We start from the raw sequence: 21,030 nt of genomic DNA, 5'->3' as shown, positions 1-21,030 counted from the left end.
TAAGAACCAGTTTTACTGGTTCGGAGCTGGTGCTTTGGCGGTGGAAAAACAAAGAACCGATTTGAAACTAGGCTCTGGCTCCGAACCAGCACCAGCTCTGCCTTGGTGGAAAAGGGGTATCTGTGGCTTTCAGATCGCCAAAAGGGCTAGCACTGGGCATAGTCATTCAATGTGAATGCTGTATTGTGTCTGACATAGGAGGATTAAGTGCTACCAACTCAATTAATTGGTTTCTAAACAATGCTGTGTAAGCATTTACACAGTAAATTACATTTCTGGAGAAGTGAGTTGTTGGGCCACAAGATAACCATTGTTTCATCCACACTCCAGAGCATTCGTGATGTATTGATTGACAATACATGGAGCTCACCAACACGCTTAGCTGACGTTATGGCTTTGAGGCATGCTGTCTTCATTTAAAGCCACTTTAGGTTACAATGCTACATAGTCTGATTGTAAGATCACTTACACAGCACACTTTTGAGTAGCCTTACTCTAACTGTCTGAGTGGGCGCAATGGCCGAGCGATGCTCTGGGATCTTCCCTCCTACTTCTTCCCAGTCTACACAATGAGTGAAAAGCTTCCACCTACAAGCATTGATATTCCTGGTGGAGGGTGCTCTAGAACTCAGGATTGTATTCTAGATCAAAAGTCCTCAGTAGTTATGTCCTACTCCTCTGAGGCCGGACACGGAGCTGCAGTTGATGTGGGTTTGGGTGCCAAATCTGTCCCTGTAGCTCAAGGAGAAGGTCCTGTCTCCTGGAAGGCTCCAAGATTACCCATTGAGAATTAAATAACATTGGTAACCATGATCTTCTGAGCTAATTTGGTGCAACTAGGAGCATCCCATCCACTGGTGCACTTGAAGCATCCAGTGGGACAATGTTTGTCTTTCAGTCCGCATTATGTGAAAGACGGAATCCGAGGTATTCTGAATGAAAGTTTTCTTTTTAACCTTTTTTTTAAGATTGAAGGGACAGTTTGCTGGCTATCACAGGGTTAAATAGGGGAACGTCCAAAATCGCATTATCTCTTGAGTAGGTATTTATTTTGAATAAGTAATTATTTTATGACCGCTAAAACACTCTATATGGTATGAGTGTGTGTATGAATGTAATCAGGACATACTACATTCGCCATGTTGTCATTATCATGTGACCATTATCATGTGACCTACCAGCATCAGCTGTGTTGCTTCACCTCCATTCACAAATCCAAATGGGATAGAAAAGTGTCCATCGTATCATACGATTCGTATGCACACTTCAGAATCTCGCCGGAAATAGTCGGTCATCTGGTAGGTTTTGCCTTCTCTTTTATGAGTACTGTGAATTCACACATACTACTTTTGTCGCATACTGTTTTTTGCCTGCTACATAATAGGGAAGTATGTGATATCACATCCAAGAGATAACATCCATTGTGAATCACTGCCTCTGATGGTCGGTAACGAAATAGAACCAAAATTAAAAAGAGAAGTGTGATCTCTACAGTTTAAATGTTTTTTGTTTTGTTTACTAACCTAAAGAAAGATCACTGCTATTTCTATTGCTGCTACAAGGTTATAGAGTACTGTACTATGGCATTTTGTGTCAATTATCAAGTTAAAAACTTTTAAAGCATAGTGATTATGAATTTGTTTTGATTGTATGGTTTTATATAATTGGTAAATTGTCAATATTAAAATGTTAAAGTTTGTTCTTATTGTACAGCATGGTCTACATTGAGGTTTTTAAAGTGCTTTATAAATAAAACTGAAAACCAACCTAGTTTGGCATCACGAACAGGATTCAAACCAAATTTTTCGCTACACTAGAACAAGGATATTATAACTTTTGTGAATATCAAAAATGTCCTTTTAACTGTGTGTGCCGATTAAAATGTTTAATTATGAGCTACCTCTAAACACACCCTAGAAACCTTTATTTTTTAAGAGTGTATCTATCTGGTTAGGTCTCTATTATGTGGTACTGGCTAATCAATTTTTTGGCCTAGTTTCACAAACAGAGCTTATATTAAGCCAGGATTAGGCCTTAGTGCAATTAGGACATTTAAGTAGCTTTTATAAACATACCTCAAAATATGTCAGTGCTATTGTTTTGTCTCAAGATGCACACCATGTTTTTTTCTCTCTAAAATATGTCAGTGCAAATAGCTTTTTAGATAAACCGGCTCAAACATGCATTTTAATCTGGGACTAGGCTTAAACCTCGTCTGTGAAACTGGGAGTTAGACTCATATGTAACAAATGAAATTAATGTGGGGCTGATTTATGGTTAAAAGTTACGCAAGTCTGATCATATTTTTTTCTCAAGACAATGGTGATTTGCTTTGCAAAATGCATTAAAATAGGCTGTTTAATGGCACATTATATTAGAACAAAAAGCCCATTTCAATCCAATACTATAACAACACGAATTATACATTTTAAAGCGTGGACGAGGCCTACATACCATATGTGGTGCCCTATGGCATGATTTTTTTTTAATGTTAAGTCATGTTTGACATACCTGCATATGTATAAATTATATGGAAAAATACATCTTTAGCACAAAAACACCTTTCCACTACATATGGATTGGTCTAATGGACACTTTAAAATTTACTAGGTACAGGTGTGGTTTATCCCCACAGAAAATAATTAATTTCAAATTTACAGGAATAAAATGTCATTGCCAGCATGCATTTTGCATGGATTCATTCTGACCCATGCAAAGAGCTTTCCTTTAGAAGGCCAGTGGGTGGCGCTACAGACTGTTCTCAGAACAGCAATTCACATCACTAAACCAAATACAATGCAGTAAATGGAGCTTCCTGGCATTTATTTGAAATTCTTTTAACAGGACTGTACAATTTATACCCAAAGTACATTATACAGCGGTTTGAAAAAGAGCAACATCAAAGCAGCAAAATCAAAAAACACACCAGGAAACCAAATTTACAAGAAAAAAAAGGGCAAAATGTTAAACCTCTGTACAGGATGAATCTGCTGAAAGTTAATATCTGAAATTAAGGTCCTGTACAACAAATATACATGAATTCTCCGGAGGGGATTCTTTTATTTTGTCCTGCATAGGATTCTGTACATTGCCATTCATCTACATTTGGTTATTTTGTGCATTTAACATTAGTTTGCTGCCTGGGCCTAGTGTGCCAGTAGCCTCTCTGTATGCTAGAATTACATTCTCATAGCTAGTTGAACAAAGCAAGGAAAGCTAACACTGTTGTCTGTACCACATAACATTACTACAGAGTGAAAAATGAAACCTTTGCACGCCAGTTACAGTAACTCTGAATGTATGCTCTTCAAAGAAATCCTTATTTTCCTGAAACCCAGCCGAGACCATGGGAATTGATAGTGGTTTGCCAGGATTCTCCTCTTTGAACTTGGAGGCAACCGTGTGAAAAACCAAATGACAACAGTCACATTTCAAAGTACTTAACAGTTGCTGTGCCCTATTGAGTCCTTACAAGGCATTATTTTTCTTCAATGACTTTATTGTGACATTCTCTAGATGTCTAAATATTCATGCTTTATTTTTCTTCATTTGCTTCCGAAACACTTTTCTCAGTAAACCCGAATCTCGCTGCTGCACAAGCACACGAATTCATCACCACCTTCCTCAAGCTGAGGAAGCCGGCTTCTTCTCCTTGTGGCTGCCTGGAAATGTTCCCACCCTGCTCTTGGGTCGGGAGATCAGACGCTGGCCAGTCGGGCTGTCAGTCAGAGCGCTCAGTGCAAGTTGTCAATAGGAGGCTGAGTTTGGTGGCAGGGTTCCTGACGAGCTGGCCCGTCTTATGTGAGGCAGCAGGTATGAGTCGCTGCCCAGCTGGTGCACATCGAACCGGTCCTCTTTCCTGTAGGCTAGACACCGGCGGATGAAGGCCTGCAGAAAACAGTAACATGACATTTATTACATACAAGCAAAAACTCAAGGACACAATGACTTTTTTTTTTTTAAATGTTTTATTTGTTTTTTGTACCAAATAATGTGAAAATATGCTCTGATTAATATGAAAATGTTATATTTTCACAACAGCAATTAATGGTTTCTCAAACAGACTAGTATGTCACATAGTTCAGCAATGTATGACGTCTTTTAACAGTGAAAACTCTAGCGGTTTATTTGTTTTTATTTATTTAGTTCCTACACGTTTTCCATTCATTTTTTTCTTTTAAAAAAACTCTTATTAGATGTTAACATGGTCTGAAAAAAAAAATCTTTTTTGCTTTAAAACGGTTTACACAGTTGTCGAGGTTGGTATGTTACAGAGCCGTTAAGAGAGACGGCTCCGGGCTGCGTTTCACAAAAGCATCGTAAGCCTAATTGATCGTAGAAACCATTGGTGGCAATTGCAACTTAGGCTATGTTTACACGGAAACGATCTGAAGAGAAAACGCAAAAGTGGCGTTGCGTTATCACTTTTTATACTGCGTTTAGACGAGCGTTATGAGGGGGAATCTGCGTGCATATGGTGACGCAAAAGTGTGTGAAATTGAATGTAGTGTGCACTCCAGGCGGCTAGGTAGCAATGTGAAGCACTTCCACACAACAACACCAAGTCCGCGCGCCTGCGTACAACCTTCCTTCTACTTCTCTCCCTAGTAGCGCAAAATCAAAACACAACATGGCGAAGCGAACAGCAAAAGCTGACAATTTTGTCTGGACAGACGAGGAGGTGGAGTTAATGCTACAAACAACCTTAAATTACAAAGCCACAACAGGGCGTGGACTGGGAGTCCTGCCAGGCAAAATATACAGACATATGGACCGAATGTGGAAATAATCCGACATGTTTGTTATTTTCCTGTACTGGCGCATGCCTGTGACGTAAATGCGTACGTGACAAGAGCCACCGTGAGCAGATCGGTGCCTTCACTGTCTAGCAGACTTTTGTGTTTTTACCCTTTAGACGGGAACGTGACGGTGGAGCGTTTTTAAGATTTCCACTCTGGAGGGTGGTTTCACTTTTTTGCGTTTTTAAGCCCCAAAAAAAACAGTCGCCGTCTAAACGAAAGGCACATCTGATAAAATATTTCTACGTTTTCACCTGCGAGCGTTCTCGTGTAAACAGGGCCTTAGGCTTACGATGCATTTGCGAAGCGCAGCCCTGGTCTGTTATTGTCGTGTTCCGGTAGCGTAATGTGGGCAGGCATGTCTTCGTTTTCAAAAGTCTCCGTTTTGGTGCGTTTACACTGAAACACAACCCCAGAGTTTCCAAACTAAAACAGGGTCTGCAGCGTTTTCGTAAGTATCGCATTCAAAGTTAAAAAACGGCGGAGTAGTGTGGACGCCAGGCATAACCGTAGCAAGTTATGCGTTTTAAAACAAAAATGCACTAATGTAAACAGGGCCTAAATTTCAACTGTTAACATGTTATATTCTAACCATGTGTGCTATAATGTTGGCAAATAATTTGTCAGAATACTGTGGCTAGGTATGTGTGCTTCCTTATTTGTTGCTGTTTTGAGTGACATGGAGGCACACACACGTTCATTTAGAGAAGTCCAAAAGAGACTTGCTTACGGTAAAAGTATTTTGTAATGAAAATATGTGCCTTGAATTCATTCAGCGGTGTAAAATGATCACTAAACAGTTGGCTGCACTGGCTGACTGCTCCCTTGGCTTGTATGATACATTTATTTTTAGAAATTATATTTTAGAAATCAGAATTGGGGCAATATTCTGGAAACATACACAGATGAGCCAAAACATTATGATCAGTCACAGGTGAGGCAAATATCATTGATCATCTCCTAAGAAGGCCACATGTTAAGGCCTGGGTAGATTAGATTAGCAAACATCAGTTCTCGTTCTCGTTGGATGCAGGAGAAATGGGCAGGAATAAAGATCAGAGTGACTCTGACATGGGCCAGATTGTTATGGCAAGGCGACTGGGTCAGAGAGTCTCTGAAACGACAAGGCTTTTGAGTTGCTCCAGGTCAGCAGTGGTGAGGATTTACCAACAGTGTCCGAGAAGGGACAAACCACAAACCGGCGACAGGGTTTTGGACGCCCAAGGCTCAACTATGCATGAAGGCAACGAAGACCATCACGTCTGGTCCAAACCGACTGAAGGTCTACTGTGGCATAAGTCTTAATGATGGTTAAATGGGAGGAATGTGTCACAACACGCGCCGCGTTTGAGGCCGTGTAGCTGCAGACCGGTCAGAGAGCCTATGATGACCCCTGTCCACCGTCAAATCACCTACATATGGGCCCACGAGCATCGGTACTGGACTTGGACTCATCAGACCAGGTTACCTTCTTCCACTGCTCTGTGTACATGTGTGCCATTTACCTGGGGAAGAGATGCACCAGGATGCAGTGTGGGACAATGACAAACCAGTGGAGGGAGTGTGATGCTCTGGGCAATGTTCTGCTGGGTCCTGGGTCCGGCCATTCATGTGGACACATGCCACCTACCTAAAGATTGTAGCAAACTATGTACACCTCTTCCCAATTGCCTGGTGGAAGTGGCCCTTTCCACAGGATAATGTACTCGCATTGCACACATTGTTCAGGAATGATTTGAGGAACATGATGAAGAGTTCAAGGTGTTGACCCGGCCTCCAAATTCCCGAAATTTCAATCTGAGCATCTGTAGGATGTGCTGAAACAACAAGTGCAATCCACTGCAGTTCCACCTGGCAACATACAGGACTTGAAGGATCTGCTGCTAATGTCTTGGTGCCAGATATCACAGGACACCTTCAGAGGGGTTTTGGGACCAACAGCACATTAGGCAGGTGGTCATAATGTTTTGGCTCATCATCAGTGTATATATTCCATAGCAGCGATCTCGTTCAATTTCATTGGAGAAATGGTGAATTCTGGCTGAATGGGTGACAGTGGACTTGCCTTCATCCTGTCACCCACAGTCAGAGACACAATGCTGAGAAACGTATTTTATGCAAGAGAAGAACGACTTTCGGGAGCGACATCCAATGTGTCAGTGGAGCTCAAACTCTTGAATGCAGATAAGACAGAACAAAGAATTTAAGAGCAATTTCACAGTTCTATATGATTTATCTGAAACCAAACACATGGATATAATATAAATATAATTTTGGCAGTCTCAGTGAGTTTGATTTATACATTGATCATGATCATTCTTGTTGATTATAATGGCGCTTTTCCACTGCATGGTACGCACGGTACGGTTCGGCTCGCTTCACTTTTCCACTGCTTGGAAGTTTTTCGGCAGTACGAGTTTAAATAGTATTTTGATAGAGGATTAATGTTTTAAAGAACTAGCACTGATGTAGTTTATATAACAACACTCTCCAAAAGCAGAATATTACTTTTTTAGAAAACTAATTCCAAGTCAAATCTTAGACTTACCATCAATATAACTCATTTGTGATCACATTTTAAAAGATACATGTGCAGTCTACCAAAAAATATTAGAGCAAAAACACTTGGAACGGCCATTATAGACCCTGTAGTGACAAAGCCCCTGGTGGGGCTGGTGAACGGGGCTTTACTAATCTAGCACTACTGCATGTGGATAATTGACAACAGGGTTCCCACACCTCTTCACACCTTAACTTCAAATTCAAGGACCTTTCAAGGACTTTCTAGGTCCAATACCCTAAAATTCAAGGACTTCATGTGGAGACACATTTCAAGTGAGAGCAAGGTTACATCGTGTTATCTTGTAAGATACATTGTTGAACGTTGCCATGCGCACAAAACTGTAACAAAGTACCTCGAGCGGGAAACACGACGTAAAACGTAAATGCGCGTAACTAACGCAAGCTAGTATGCATAGGCCACGAAGTGTTGGCGAAATAACACAGAGGACCGGAGGGAATATTATGGAATTTCTTCTAGAAAACTTATTGCACGAAGTAAATTCAAGCACTTTCAAGGACCTGTATCTATGTGTGTTTCTTTTCAAAGACTTTTCAGGGCCTTGACACTTTTTTTTTTAGATTCACAAACTTTCAAGGATTTCAAGGACACGTGGGAACCCTGTGACAAGTAGCAAGAGACATGGAAATGTCATCAATATTTTAGATGCTGTAAGTACTTACCATTTCTCACCATTTTTTTAAGTCAAATTATTAAAAGCACTAATATTCAATATAGTCACTCAATTAATGTCAGCTTATAACAACTATAAGCATAATACATTTAGAAAGGAATAAGCAAAAATGGTTTAAAATAGTTCTAGATCAGTGGTTCTCAAACAGGTGGCCTCAAATAAGATAATACAAACAATAAAATAGGCTAAAAAATAAATAAATGTTTCTTATTTGTTTTAATCCCCTTGAAGAACATTTACAGTATACAAGATCTTCAACTTTTAAAAGAGTGATTAATAAAATCTCATAACACCATGGGCATTTAAAAAAAGGATATACAAATTGTGTGTAAAAACTATTTTAAAAATCCTTCTCACAAAAGGCTGGAAAAGGAAATTCATTGGTTAAAAAGTCGCACTACAGAAACTGCTGTGATACGTCATGTCAAAGACCCATAAACCTTCAATCATTATTACTGATTATCATATTACTGATTACCTTGGCTTCGTTGCTGGCAACAGGTTTGGAAGGGAACTGAACCTCTGTGGCTTTCAGGATGGTGTTCTCCTGCAGGATGTCCTGCTGGGACTGGTTATGGCCAAATGGCTAGAAAAACAAATCAGGTTTGCATGGTTATGCTAGCTTGTAATAGCAAGACCTAGTTCTACAGATGGAAAATGACAGGTATTCCCCCTATTACTCTGTAACTTGTAAATGGTACTGGTAATATTCCCATTTATTTCCCGAGAATTGCTCCTCACCTTTCTTCCATAGAGGCACTGGAAAAATATGACCCCGACCGACCAGACGTCCACCTTATTGGAGATCTTTGGAGGCTCTTTACCCACCACAAAACACTCAGGGGGGAGGTACCTTACAGCCACAACAAGACACAGCTGAGCTACAGACTTTAAAAAAGGCAAAAGCCAAACGATGAGTGTATTTGCGAGCGTTACCAGTAAGTGCCTGCCCCTTGTGACGTCAGGTCCATCCCATCGACTCCGTAGTTGTCGTCGTCCATGATTTTAGACAGTCCGAAATCTGTGATCTTTATCTCTCCACATGCAGTTCCATCTACCAGTAAAATATTCCCTGTACATGACCACACACAAATAAAAACACAAGAACATAGATTCCTTAAACGGGATTATCTTTGTTATACCCTTCACATATGCACGATAAGGGTGGGTGAATATTTTCTTCTACTTGTTCTTTTAAACTTTCTATTTAGCAAATAATCCTGAAAAAAAAAAAGTATCATGATTTCCACAAAAACATTAAATCGTACAAAGGTTTTCAACATCGATAAGAAATGTTTCTTGAGCATCAAATTAGCCATTAGAATGATTTCTGACAGGTCATGTGACATACAGGCAGAAAGTCAAGCATGTTGGAGAGCTGTGAAAAGAGAGAGACGGAGAATGCGTGTTCACCAGGTTTGAGGTCATAGTGAATTATGGGTGGCTTGATCTCGTTCAGGTATCGTAAAGCATTAACGATCTGCATGACGATAGAGCGAGCCTCTTTCTCAGACATCAGCTTGTGCTGTTTCAAGTAGAAATCCAGGTCGTTTCCTTCACAGTATTCCAAAACCGTACAAAACCTGCAGAAAAAAACACAGACACACAACCTAATGTAACTCGCTGATGATGTGTTTTGATAGTTGATTGGTGAAATTTGCATGGCTGGAACTCACGTGTCTGTGTCCAGTGAAAAGTAATCATACAGTTTAACTATTCTGGGATGATCCAACTGTTTATGTATTCGGTATTCCCGACAGGCGTGTCTGCGGAGAAGAGAGGCACGGGTTACCATGGGCAACAGAGGTGAGACCCAGGCGACCAGCGTCATGAGAGACAGACGGACTAAATTTCCAGACATTTCAAGTTCTGCACAGAATACCAATTGGCATGGAAATACACCCTTGCATAATGTCCCCACGCCACAATATGAGCCTGCCACATATCAATCGCACATACAAAATAAGAGAGAATTGGCTCTAAAAATAAAGGAATATTTTGGGTTAAATGCAGCTTAAATATGCCATATTTTAATGAAAATTAGGCTGTGAGGGATAGACGTACTGTCCGTTAAATGTCGTTTCACAATAGATGTTTTCTGGATTGTTTTGTCTATTGAGAATGTTTTGGAAAGATACATTTCTAATGTTGTGTTGGCTGAACATACTGAAAAGGTTGTACATGTATTTTTCTGTCCATGTCAACCCTGTCTATAAAGTTAAAGTGCATAATTCACAATCTGAAATCTACTTTGTGCCTTGCGGTGATGCACAGCATGCCACTGATGTATTTAACACGAACAGCATCAAAGAGGAGGAACGTACTTGTGGTAATTTTCTTTCTTCTCCTCTCTCCAGTTTTTGTTGAGCTGATGAATCTTCACAGCAGCGTACCGTTGCTCAATTAAGTCAAACGCCTGAAGAGCAGAATGATGAATTCAAATGATCCGTTTCTTTCTCAAAGGTCAGCATGAATCAGGCTCTGTTATAAATGAGGGGTAAAGATACCTTGTAGACCTCACTGAAACCACCCCGACCGAGCAGATGTAACAGCAGATAGCGTTCATTCAGGGTGGGATGGTCCTTGAATCTGAGAAAGGTTTTTAAAAAAACAAAAACAAAGAGAAACAGGAGAAAAAGGGAGGGTTGGTGGAAAATAATCATGGAAAACTAATTTATGTTTATGGTAAAATCACGTTTACAGTCTGTGTAGAGAGAACAATGTCGTCTTAGCGGTCTCTAATTTAATAACTAATGATCGTTGCGATGGAAGTGAATTAATCAAAACTAACTTTAGCTGGAAAATTTCTTTATTCAAGAACCGCTATAAAGCCAAAACAATCTGTCACCTTAAATTATCCGTTTATTACTGTAAAGCAGCTTTGAAACAATCTACATTGTTAAAAGCACTATATAAATGAAGATGACTTGACAACAAATAAACCAAAAAATAAATGGACAACATTTTAGAAAATGCTACTAAAGTGTTGGATGGAAAATGGCCTCTTTACAGGCCGTGAACTCATGAAACTGCTGTTAATACGAGGAGTCAATGTCCACTTCAAAAGACACAAAATGGAAGGAAAAACAAGATCAGAGGCTGATGTCATCAGTGTCGGTACATACTGTGAGCTGTCCTCATTGTTTATTCTTTTCAACTCTCGGATGTGAAGATTTCGCACCCTCTCCAACCTCTCCAGCTCTGCCTGAATCTCTGCCTCCTCCTACAAACACAAAAAAAGTCGTGTGTCATTTTGCTTCCATAAAAGGTTCTGTATGGCTGTCAACTGTTTCTTGAGCAGAAAATCAACATGTTAGAATGATGAAGACATTATGCTGAAAAATTCAGCTTTGATCACAGGAATAATTTACATTTTAAATATATATCCAAATAGAAAACAGTTCTTTTAAACAGTAATAACATTTCACCATATAAATGCAGCCCTGGTGCGCATTAGAGACTTCTTTCAAAAACATTAACAATCTTACCAACCCCAGATCTCAAGTAAATTAATCAATTCTGGCACCTTCATAATTACACATTAAAAGATGTCTTTATTTTACACTGCAGAAACAAAGACAGACAGCATCTTTTCTTTTTCAAAATGTTTTAACTAGTGCCGTCAATCGAATACTAAAATGAATGAATCTTAAATTTTGGGGTAAATACTTGCGATTAATCGCACATAGGGTTGGGTATCGGTTGGGTTTTATCCGATACCAGTACCTACTCTGTATTTTTTAAACGGTTCTTGAACCGGTACTTAAGAAAACGAAACCGCACACACTTTGTCAAAAAATAATACCCTTTTATTTACAGGGCCAAACTGGACACAATATTAACTTAAATATTTAAATATTTTCTGATTTCTGATTAAATGAAAAATTGTGCCGTTTAATAGGCTATTGATGTAAAACACTTAAGTTAAAAGATCAACATTTTGTCTTCACATATTATGACTTTTACTTTAAGCAGAGAAATATCTGACACTGAGCAGAAATATTGAACATATAAAGAAGTGTTGGAACTTTGTTAAAACATTTTGCACACGTTGTCACACTCTGTTGAATGGCAACGGTGTTTGCTAGCCTACTTGATATGCAAGATTTGCAGTTGGCATTAAAATAGGCCTACTAGACTGACCCGAAGAGGTACGGCTGCTGTTATCATCGTCTGTGATGTCGCGACCCGATCACACTAAATGTGTCTCTAACACGCAGTGTGTTCATCGTGTAATTTATACGCGAAAAGTTTTTACGTGCATAGGATACACATGGGTTGGTTAGGGTAGGTTTAGTAGTGGTGTGGGGTGTGTGTGTGTTACACGTTTGGGTAGAATTAGTGGTGTGGGATGCGTGTGTGTTACACGCAATGAAGTGGGTAGGCTAAAAAACTGCGTATCATATACACGCAAAAATAGAGACACTGGCAGCTGCTGAACTTGAACTTTCGTCAAGCGTGTCAGAGGTTCTGGGTTCTAATCCGCACTGTTTTTTTTCCTCATCAAAACCGATTATGCTCATCAGTGGTTGTATAGTAAGCAGGGACACGTTTGTGTGCATTATATTTTGTGATTTCACCGGAACAAATATAGAGTTTTCGCAATCGGCGCGCGTCCGAGTGAAGACAGTGCATGCGGTGTGCGCGAGGTGAAAACACATCTGCGTGAAAACACTCTTATTTAACAAACGAACGAAACGAATGCTCTGCTGGTTAACTGGACATGTTTTATTTATATGTATTGGAGGATTCGTGCCGCGAGACGTTTTACAGGGGGCGGTAAAAAAAAAAGTCAGGCATCGAAATCAGGCACTGAAATTTTCGTTCTTATTCGGTCTGGTTACTACCGTTTATGTCGGAACCGGTTCCCTATTGGCACCGAGTTTCGGTACCCAACCCTAATCGCACATAACATTAAAGTTTTTATATATTATTTATAATATCACATTTAATCTCCAAATTAGTGTAGAAAATATTTGATCTATTCAATATCTGGATATTTCCTACCTATTAAAGTTATCAAACACTTCATAGTCTTCCCTGGATAATTTATAAATGAAATGTAGATGAATCCTTAGTAAAACTATAAAAGTTATTCAGTCAAAAGAGCAGTGAGTGATTTTCTTTTTTTCTTGTTCTTTGTTCAACATTGACAGACAGCAGCAGGTTTATTAGGCACATGATTGACATCTGCATGAATAAAAGCGTGCTAAATGCTAGCTAAAGGATGACATAAAAACAGATGCTGCCTCAACAGTGTTAAATTGAAAAATGTAATCGCATGCGTTAACATGTTCATTTTGACAGCCCCAGTGCCTGCTCTGAACTGCAGGATCTGAATCATACAGGAGCCGCTGAGCACGAGCACTGACCTTTTTGAGATGGCCGAGTCTCAGTTTGAAGATCTCCTCCTGCTCGTGGTACTCAGCTAATGTTAGCCTGCAGGAACATCAGAGGAACAGGACTAAAAAAAAAAACACTCCATACATGTACTGGGTTAGGATGCGCTGACTGCCAGATGAGTTTGAAACAATTACATTATTTCTGAAGAAGCTTGTGCGGTCTCGCCACACTGCTCACTTAACAGGCTATTTTTCATATTGTGGAAAGAAATGTCTTTAAACATACATTTGGCTCCTAATAAATCATGTCCTGCCATTTATCAAACTGTAAACAATATTGCAGATTATTTTAAAATAATTTATTAATTAAACTTAATTCAAATTTTAATAATTATCAACAAAACAATTTTCAATAATTGAATCATTTAGATCAAAAGGTTTTTAAGATCTTCAGAAATGTAGACTGATAGTGCATATTCTTTGTACATCTGCTTAAGGATAATTTCCAGAAAATTAAATCCTGTAAAACATGGAAGGCCATTTTATGTGTGTGTGTGTGTGTGTGTGTGTGTGTGTGTGTGTGTGTGTGTGTATATATAACAGAGGTTGTACACTGTGGACATGCATTGCATCACTCACAGCTGTGGAAGGCTGGGTTTGAGGAAGGGGTCGTTGTCCGAACCGTTCACAGCCTTGGTCTTTCGTGGTTTCGGCTCAGAGTTGGTGCTGGGCGACTGTGAGGTGCTGGATGCTGGTGGTTTTCTCTTAGCTAACAATTTCCTCTGTCTTTCGATTTCTTCACGTTGTTGAATGATCCATTCCTGCTGTCTGCATTAAAAAAGGCAATACAAACAGTTAACATAGGCAATAGAACAACTCAAATTCTGTAATCAAGTGAAATCTGTAATGGACTGACAGATCTACAAGAGACCCGAGGCCCGTTCACACCAAGAGCGATAATGTCCTGTTTTTTGTAACAGTTGTGCGGTTTGTGGCTTGAAATGCTCAAGCGCTTTAAAGGATTAGTTCACTTCAGAATTAATTTATTGATAATTTACTCACACCCACGTCATCCAAGATGTCCATGTTTTTCTTTCTTCAGTCGAAAGAAAGTAATGTTTTGAGGAAAACATTTCAGGATTTTTCTACATATAGTGACTTCAATGGGGTCCAACGGTCTGAAGGTCCAAATTGCAGTTTCAAAGGCTCAACACGATCCCAGCTTGAGGAATAAGAGTCTTATCTAGCCAAACCATCGGCCATTTTCAGAATTTTTTTTTAAAATAAATAAATATATAAATATATATATATATATATATACGTTTTAACCACAAACGCTCGTCTTGCACTAGCTGTGAAGCGCCACACATTACACAATCACGTTGATTGATCACGTGTGACGCAGGCACGAGTACCGACCTACTGTTTACAAAGCAAACCTGTTTTGTTTTTTTTACCAGAACCCGAGTGACCTTCCAACGTGATTATGTAATGCGTGGCGCATCGCAGAGCTAGTGCAAGACGAGCATTTGTGGATAAGAAAATATATATATTTTTAGAAAATGTCTGATGTGTGTCTAGATAAGACTCTTATTCCTCGGCTGGGATGAGACTTTGAAGCTGCACGGAAACTGACATTTGGACCTTCAAACCGTTGGACCCCATTGAAGTCCATTATATGGAGAAAAATCCTGGAATGTTTTCCTCAAAAACATTAATTTATTTTCGACTGAAGAAAGAAAGACATGAACATCTTGGATGACGTGGAGGTGAGTAAATTATCAGGAAATTTTAATTCTGAAGTGAACCAATCCTTTAAAGTCAGGTGGATTCTGATTGGCTGTCAATTCTCTGATCGTTCATCAGCTGGAATATTGTTTTTTTTCTCTGTGTTGTTATCTTTAAAGTTTTGGTGTATTCCTATTCCCGATGAAAAAGGCCAATTATAAAAACTTTAGTTGTAGTTTTCGTCCCTGGTGTGAGCAAGCCTTTACTATAGAGATGGGTGAAAACGTGAGTGAAGACGGTTGGGGCACTTTAGCCCAAAATATACTTCTTTTTAAGTTATCAGAGCACAGATCACCTACTAGTCTTAGATTATGAGCTTATGCGGTCACACTTCAGTGAGCGTCTTACTTGACGAGGTTCTGGAAGGCATATCCGTCTGTCCACTGCTCTGTAAACGAGGCTCCGTGTCTCACAGTGGTAAAATGACCCAAACGCAGTCGATCCTGCATGCTCTTCTCCCGACACGCCTGCTTCTCCTGTGTGCTCTGGACAAACACACACACTTTTATAAAGATCTGAACCACTTCTTACTCTTTGTACCTTTTTCAAACTGTTAAACTTTGAAGCTTTTGGTTAAACAATGCCATTACAACCTTGTAGGTTACACAATATCTTTTAGATATTGAGGTAATAAGACATTCAGATTTAAATACACACACATATCAAATAATTGATATGTAATAACAGGCAAGCACTGGGTAATTGTTAAAATGCTACAACACTGATTTCTTAAAGTCCCTGTAAAGTTAAAATTAAGTTTGTGTTCTGAGTTTGTCACTCCACATAAAAATGTGTTATTAGCCACCCCGACAAATTGAATGACAAAAAAAGAAATAAAATAAGCTATCAAAATCTTGAAAAAAAGAGCAGTATTCTCAAACTGCTCTCAAACGCTGGCTGTGCTGAGACCACGGGAAGATGAAGGCCGAGGCGGGAGATAGACGGTTCGGCCCCATTCACCACCAGTAACAGTGGATTATCAGTGAATCATTATTCTTTTTACATGTTGGTTTTACTACATTGCAAGTGACTGAGCATTACAGCCAAACTAATGTCCCTATTTTACAAACACAGCCTTAAAAGGTAACAAAATAAAAAAAAATAATGGCAGACATTTAGGCCAAAGTGGCGAAGATAAAAATTTTTGTCCATATTCTCCTTCGGATGAGACATTAAACCGAGGTCCTGACTCTCTGTGGTCATTAAAAATCCCAATGTAACCCAATGTAACCCCAGCATCCTGGCCAAAAATATGCCCATCTGTCCATCATGGCCTCCTAATCATCCCCATACACTGATTGGCTTCATCACTGTGTCCTCTCCACCAGTAAGCTGGTGTGTGGTGGGCGTTCTGGCGCAATATGGCTGCCGTCGCATCATCCAGGTGGATGCTGCACGTTGGTGGTGGTTGAGGAGATTCCCCCCTTCTATGTAAATCGCTTTGAGGTCTCAGAAAAAGCGCTATATAAATGTAACAAATTATTATTATTCATTAACTATTATTATTATTAATCCCAGTTGTCTCCGACGAAAGTTTATAAAACTATCCCGTGTAAAATGATCACTACAGAGGGTGATCCTCAGCTCTCCGTCAAGGTGGCTCCTCACAGAATTAATCCACCTCTTCTTGATATGATCGTTTTTCTGAGATTTAAATAAGGACACCGATCTGTGTTGTAAGTGATGGCATCCAGGTAATACACATTTCCGTGACGAAGGCATAGCTAAAGCTAGCTAGCAAACTGTAGGCTGTAATAGCACTGAAAGTAACTCGCGATTGAGCGGCGAACTGATGTGCTCTAGTTGTATTGTTTGGGTATTGTAAAAAATCCTGAACACAGCAATGGTGAAAAACTGTTTAACTCCACAATTCAGTACTTCACAGTTCACGGTCTTTGTAATGTGTTTTAGCAATACATTTCTAACATTTATAATGCGTTTAGAATTTTTTTTTTTTTTAGAATTGCCTTTTACAGGGACTTTAAATATCACAAGGATTCTTCACCTTCTCAATCAGAAGTTTCTTGCTCATGGTGATGCACTTGTTTAAACGTTCTTTGTACTTTTCTAAAAGCTTTTGTTGTTCATCAATTTGTCGTCTTAGATCACAGTTTGCCTGTGGAGAAGAGGAAGAGAAAATGCATTTAAAAAAAAAAAAATCAGACTCTACTAGGCTGAACTACTTTAGCAAAAAGAGATTTCTCATAACGTCACAAAAACAATTTGATCCATAATTATTGATGAGATTAATTATTTTGTCTTATGTTACTCCTTCCCATCCCATCCCACATCCCCCCCCCCCCCTCTCTCTCTCTCTCACCCGCAGCAGATCGTCTATCCTGCCCTCCTTCTTCTCCAGGTCCAGGTTCTTATTGCTCTCTATAGTGGCCAGTTTTACCACCGTCAGGTCAGTCTGCAGAGGAACAAAATACAAACAAACAATTCAAGACAACTACACATTTGTATGTTGTTTTATAAATGTGTTTCTTCAACAACAGTAATTCTAAGCTGCAAGGTTCATTTGTATCAGAGTAGATTTCACTTTTTATTTTATTTTATATATATATATATATATATATATATATATATATATATATATATATATATATATATATATATATATATATATATATGAAGATCAGACATAAAACAGTGATGGTAACTTTGTATCACTCATTAGTAATTAATTTTTTCTTTCTTTAAAATGCCTTTTATGTTTAGATTTTATTATTTTATCATCATTGGTGTCTAGGACACACACACACACACACACAAAAAGGCTAAATCAAACATTTCAATATTCATTGAACTATTTTTTTACTAATTTCTATCACAATCAATACTTTTTACACTTAATGAAGCTTTCACCCCTCTTTTCAAAAGTAAGCATACTTGTTTAAAGGATAACTCGAACCAAAATTGAACCTAAGCTCTTTTTGTTAAACTACCCGAGTCCAACATTTGTGTAAAAGCATCATTAGAATGGAAACGCCACTTTTAAGATTGACCGTATTTTCGTTTTCGGTCAAAATGCCCTTTGAATGGGAGTGCATGGGGCACTTCTATGATAGCATCAAAATTGCTGTTTTTAAAACACTAATGCGGCCCGACACAACATGAAACTGTGCTTGAAATATCACCAGGGGCTCTACACATGAACTCCAGCATTGACTACATTGTGTACACCGAGTTTACTAAAAAGAAAGGTTTTGTATGACTCACTTTATCAGTTAGTGTTTCCGGTGGCTTGAATTTTGTCAGTCAAAAGTAGTCGATCTTTGAATGCAACGTAATGAACTGACTCCATATGAGGAAATGTCATAAACTTGTAATTCAAATGAAAAGCATGATAACTTAGACACTTGGCTCATGGCAATTTATATGGAAACAAGCTTTAGGTGCTTTCCATCTTTATTCTCCTCATGTCACATTGTATTCAGAGATCGACTGCTTTTGACTGACAAAATTCCAGCCACCGGAAACGCTAACTGATAAAGCGAGTCGTACAAAACCTTTCTTTTTAGTAAACTGTTTACACAATTCGAAAACGAATACGGTCAATCTTAAGTGGCGTTTCCATTCCAATTCTGCTTTTACACGAATGTTTGACTCGGGTAGATTCGCCAAATAGCAACCTAGGCTATTTTTGTTAGAGTTACCCTTTAACAAGGAGAGTGTCAAACTCAGTTCAAAATCATCAGAATAATTGATTGTTGTAATCTACAGTTTTATTCTAAGATGATATTAATGAGATTCTGGTTTCTTGAGTGCAAGTGCATGATGAGCGGTCCCACCTGAATACTCTTGACTGCCATCAGTCTAGAAGAAATCACAGAGTCCCCAAAACACAGGCCGGTGGGAGACGAGCTGCTTTGCCGGGTCTGATCAAATACAAGATTGTACATTATTTGATTAATGAGAGGCACAAGTAGACAGTTTGAAACTATACAAGTGTTGTGACATGCATGTGTGTGAGTCGTGATTGATTATGATACAAAATTAGTGAAATGAACAGAGCGAGTTCCAGTTTACACTTACACATATCGGATGCAGTGTTCATTTTGACAGCAAATTTTGATTTAGTTTTTAGTCAGTCTTTTGGCTTAAAATGCCATTTAGTTTTAGTCATATTTAGTCATCTGAATTGTTTTATTCAGTCTACTAAATACCGCTATGTCAATATTGCTGCAATCGGTTGCAACACAATCTTCGCACTCCAGTTTATGGTGATGATGTAAATGGGAGAAGAGATTTGAGATGCAAAATGTATATTTTAGTCAGAATTATGGCATTCCCGTTCTATTGTGCTCCGTCTGTTTGACATGCATGCGCTCTTTCAGTGAAGGCTGTGAAGTTTAACAGAGACTTGCATGCTTTTATTTTCCTGCCATAGCTCACACTGCATCCACCGTTATTTTTCAGATGTGTTTGCAGCATAGGGGTGGGCGATATGGCAAAAATATATCACAATTTTGTTCAGGAAAATCACGATTCACAATTGTATCACGATTCTTTTTACTATATTGCAAGTGACTGAGCATTACAGCCAAACTAATGTCCCTATTTTAAAAACATAGCCTTACAAGGTAACAAAATAAAAAAAAGAATGGCAGACATTTAGGCCAAAGTGGCGAAGATAAAAACCTTTGTCCTTATTTTCTTTGTTATAAAAAAATAAGAACAAAGATACACATTACACATACACAACATAACGTACAAATGAACTAAACAGTGCTTTATTTTTTTTCAGCTACAGTACGTGTATTTAACAGAAGCATTCAAGAAAGAAATTAAATGAAAAATGTAAAAATAAAACACTGCATAGACTTTACTGTATAAATAATACACGGATTCTTTTTAAAGCTACTATTAAAGTTCTCAGTCAAGAGCAGCGACTGATTTTCTCTGTTTTTTTGTTGTTTTATTAACATTAAAAGGGATAGTTCCCCAAAATTCTGTCATCATTTACTCCCTTAAGTTGTTTAACCCGAATAAGTTTCTTTATTCTGTTGAAAATTAAGTTTTTTTTTTTTGAAGAAGAATTTGAGTAACCAAACAGTTGCTGGTCCCCAGTGACTTCCATAGTATATTTTTCCTACTATGAAAGTCAATGGGGTCCAGCAACTGTTTGGTTCGCCACATTCTTCAAAATATCTTTTGTTCAGCACAATAAATAAATAAATACAGGTTTGGAATAATGACAGTATTTTCATTTGTGGGTGAACGGTCCCTTAACCCTTTGCCAGTTTTATTTTTGTTGATAATTTTGCCCGTGTAAATGCCAACTGCATACGTTTTGGCACAGGTGTGTATTTTTCTTGGAATTTTACAATTTCACCCCCATTTCCTTTAAAAAATATTTTTTGCACTAGATACAAAAAAAAAATTCTCCTCAGCACCTTTTGACAAAATTGTCTGCATTGAAACCCATTAAAACTGCAATTTTTAATCCCAGGGCCATTTAACTATAAAATGAAGCAATCTTTGTTAAGAGGCTTTCATTCTGTTGGCAAGGCTTCGAAATTAAACATGTATAAAAAAATTTTACCAGATGGTGCAATTGTCTCAGGTTTGGCCTATAAAGCAAATTTCAATTTAAAATGTAAAACTTTATCGCTTTATTCATTTTTTCTGCTTCTGTATATAATAGAGCCAACTGGATAAATTATGCAGCTATAATTGTGTGGGTATATTGGTAGAGTCAGATGTCAGAGTGTGGTTTATATTGTGTGTAATAAAAACAATTGTGTGCGTGTGTATGCTTGTAATATTTGAGAGAGAAAAACTACTGCAAATCACAAATCCAACCACTGTGTGACCACTGGAGTTTTGCTGGCTCTCAATGGG

General features: G+C 38.5%; 1 protein-coding gene across 13 annotated transcripts in view; it reads right to left on the bottom strand.

Moving 5' to 3' along the window:
- Positions 1–2,806: 2,806 nt before the first annotated feature.
- The window catches only part of tlk1a (tousled-like kinase 1a), a 53,906-nt gene continuing 35,682 nt past the window's right edge, over positions 2,807–21,030 (bottom strand). For all 13 annotated transcript variants that reach the window (XM_079619825.1, XM_079619817.1, XM_079619815.1 and 10 more), the window contains 15 exons: positions 18,978–19,064; positions 17,504–17,596; positions 17,189–17,299; positions 15,532–15,668; positions 14,035–14,223; positions 13,426–13,492; positions 11,179–11,276; positions 10,561–10,642; positions 10,378–10,469; positions 9,730–9,819; positions 9,467–9,636; positions 8,990–9,125; positions 8,795–8,906; positions 8,532–8,639; positions 2,807–3,888 (listed from right to left, as the gene is read on the bottom strand). In XM_079619825.1, the coding sequence (XP_079475951.1) occupies positions 3,748–3,888; positions 8,532–8,639; positions 8,795–8,906; positions 8,990–9,125; positions 9,467–9,636; positions 9,730–9,819; positions 10,378–10,469; positions 10,561–10,642; positions 11,179–11,276; positions 13,426–13,492; positions 14,035–14,223; positions 15,532–15,668; positions 17,189–17,299; positions 17,504–17,596; positions 18,978–19,064 (1,713 nt within the window). In that variant the 3' untranslated portion in view covers positions 2,807–3,747. The remainder of the gene's footprint in view (positions 3,889–8,531; positions 8,640–8,794; positions 8,907–8,989; positions 9,126–9,466; positions 9,637–9,729; positions 9,820–10,377; positions 10,470–10,560; positions 10,643–11,178; positions 11,277–13,425; positions 13,493–14,034; positions 14,224–15,531; positions 15,669–17,188; positions 17,300–17,503; positions 17,597–18,977; positions 19,065–21,030) is intronic.

This window comes from Phoxinus phoxinus (genome assembly GCF_949152265.1).
Source record: "Phoxinus phoxinus genome assembly, chromosome: 7".
In the NCBI taxonomy this organism is placed as follows: domain Eukaryota; kingdom Metazoa; phylum Chordata; class Actinopteri; order Cypriniformes; family Leuciscidae; genus Phoxinus; species Phoxinus phoxinus.
The sequence above is the reverse complement of the archived record's forward strand: the minus strand, read 5'-3'. Positions and strand labels throughout refer to the sequence as shown.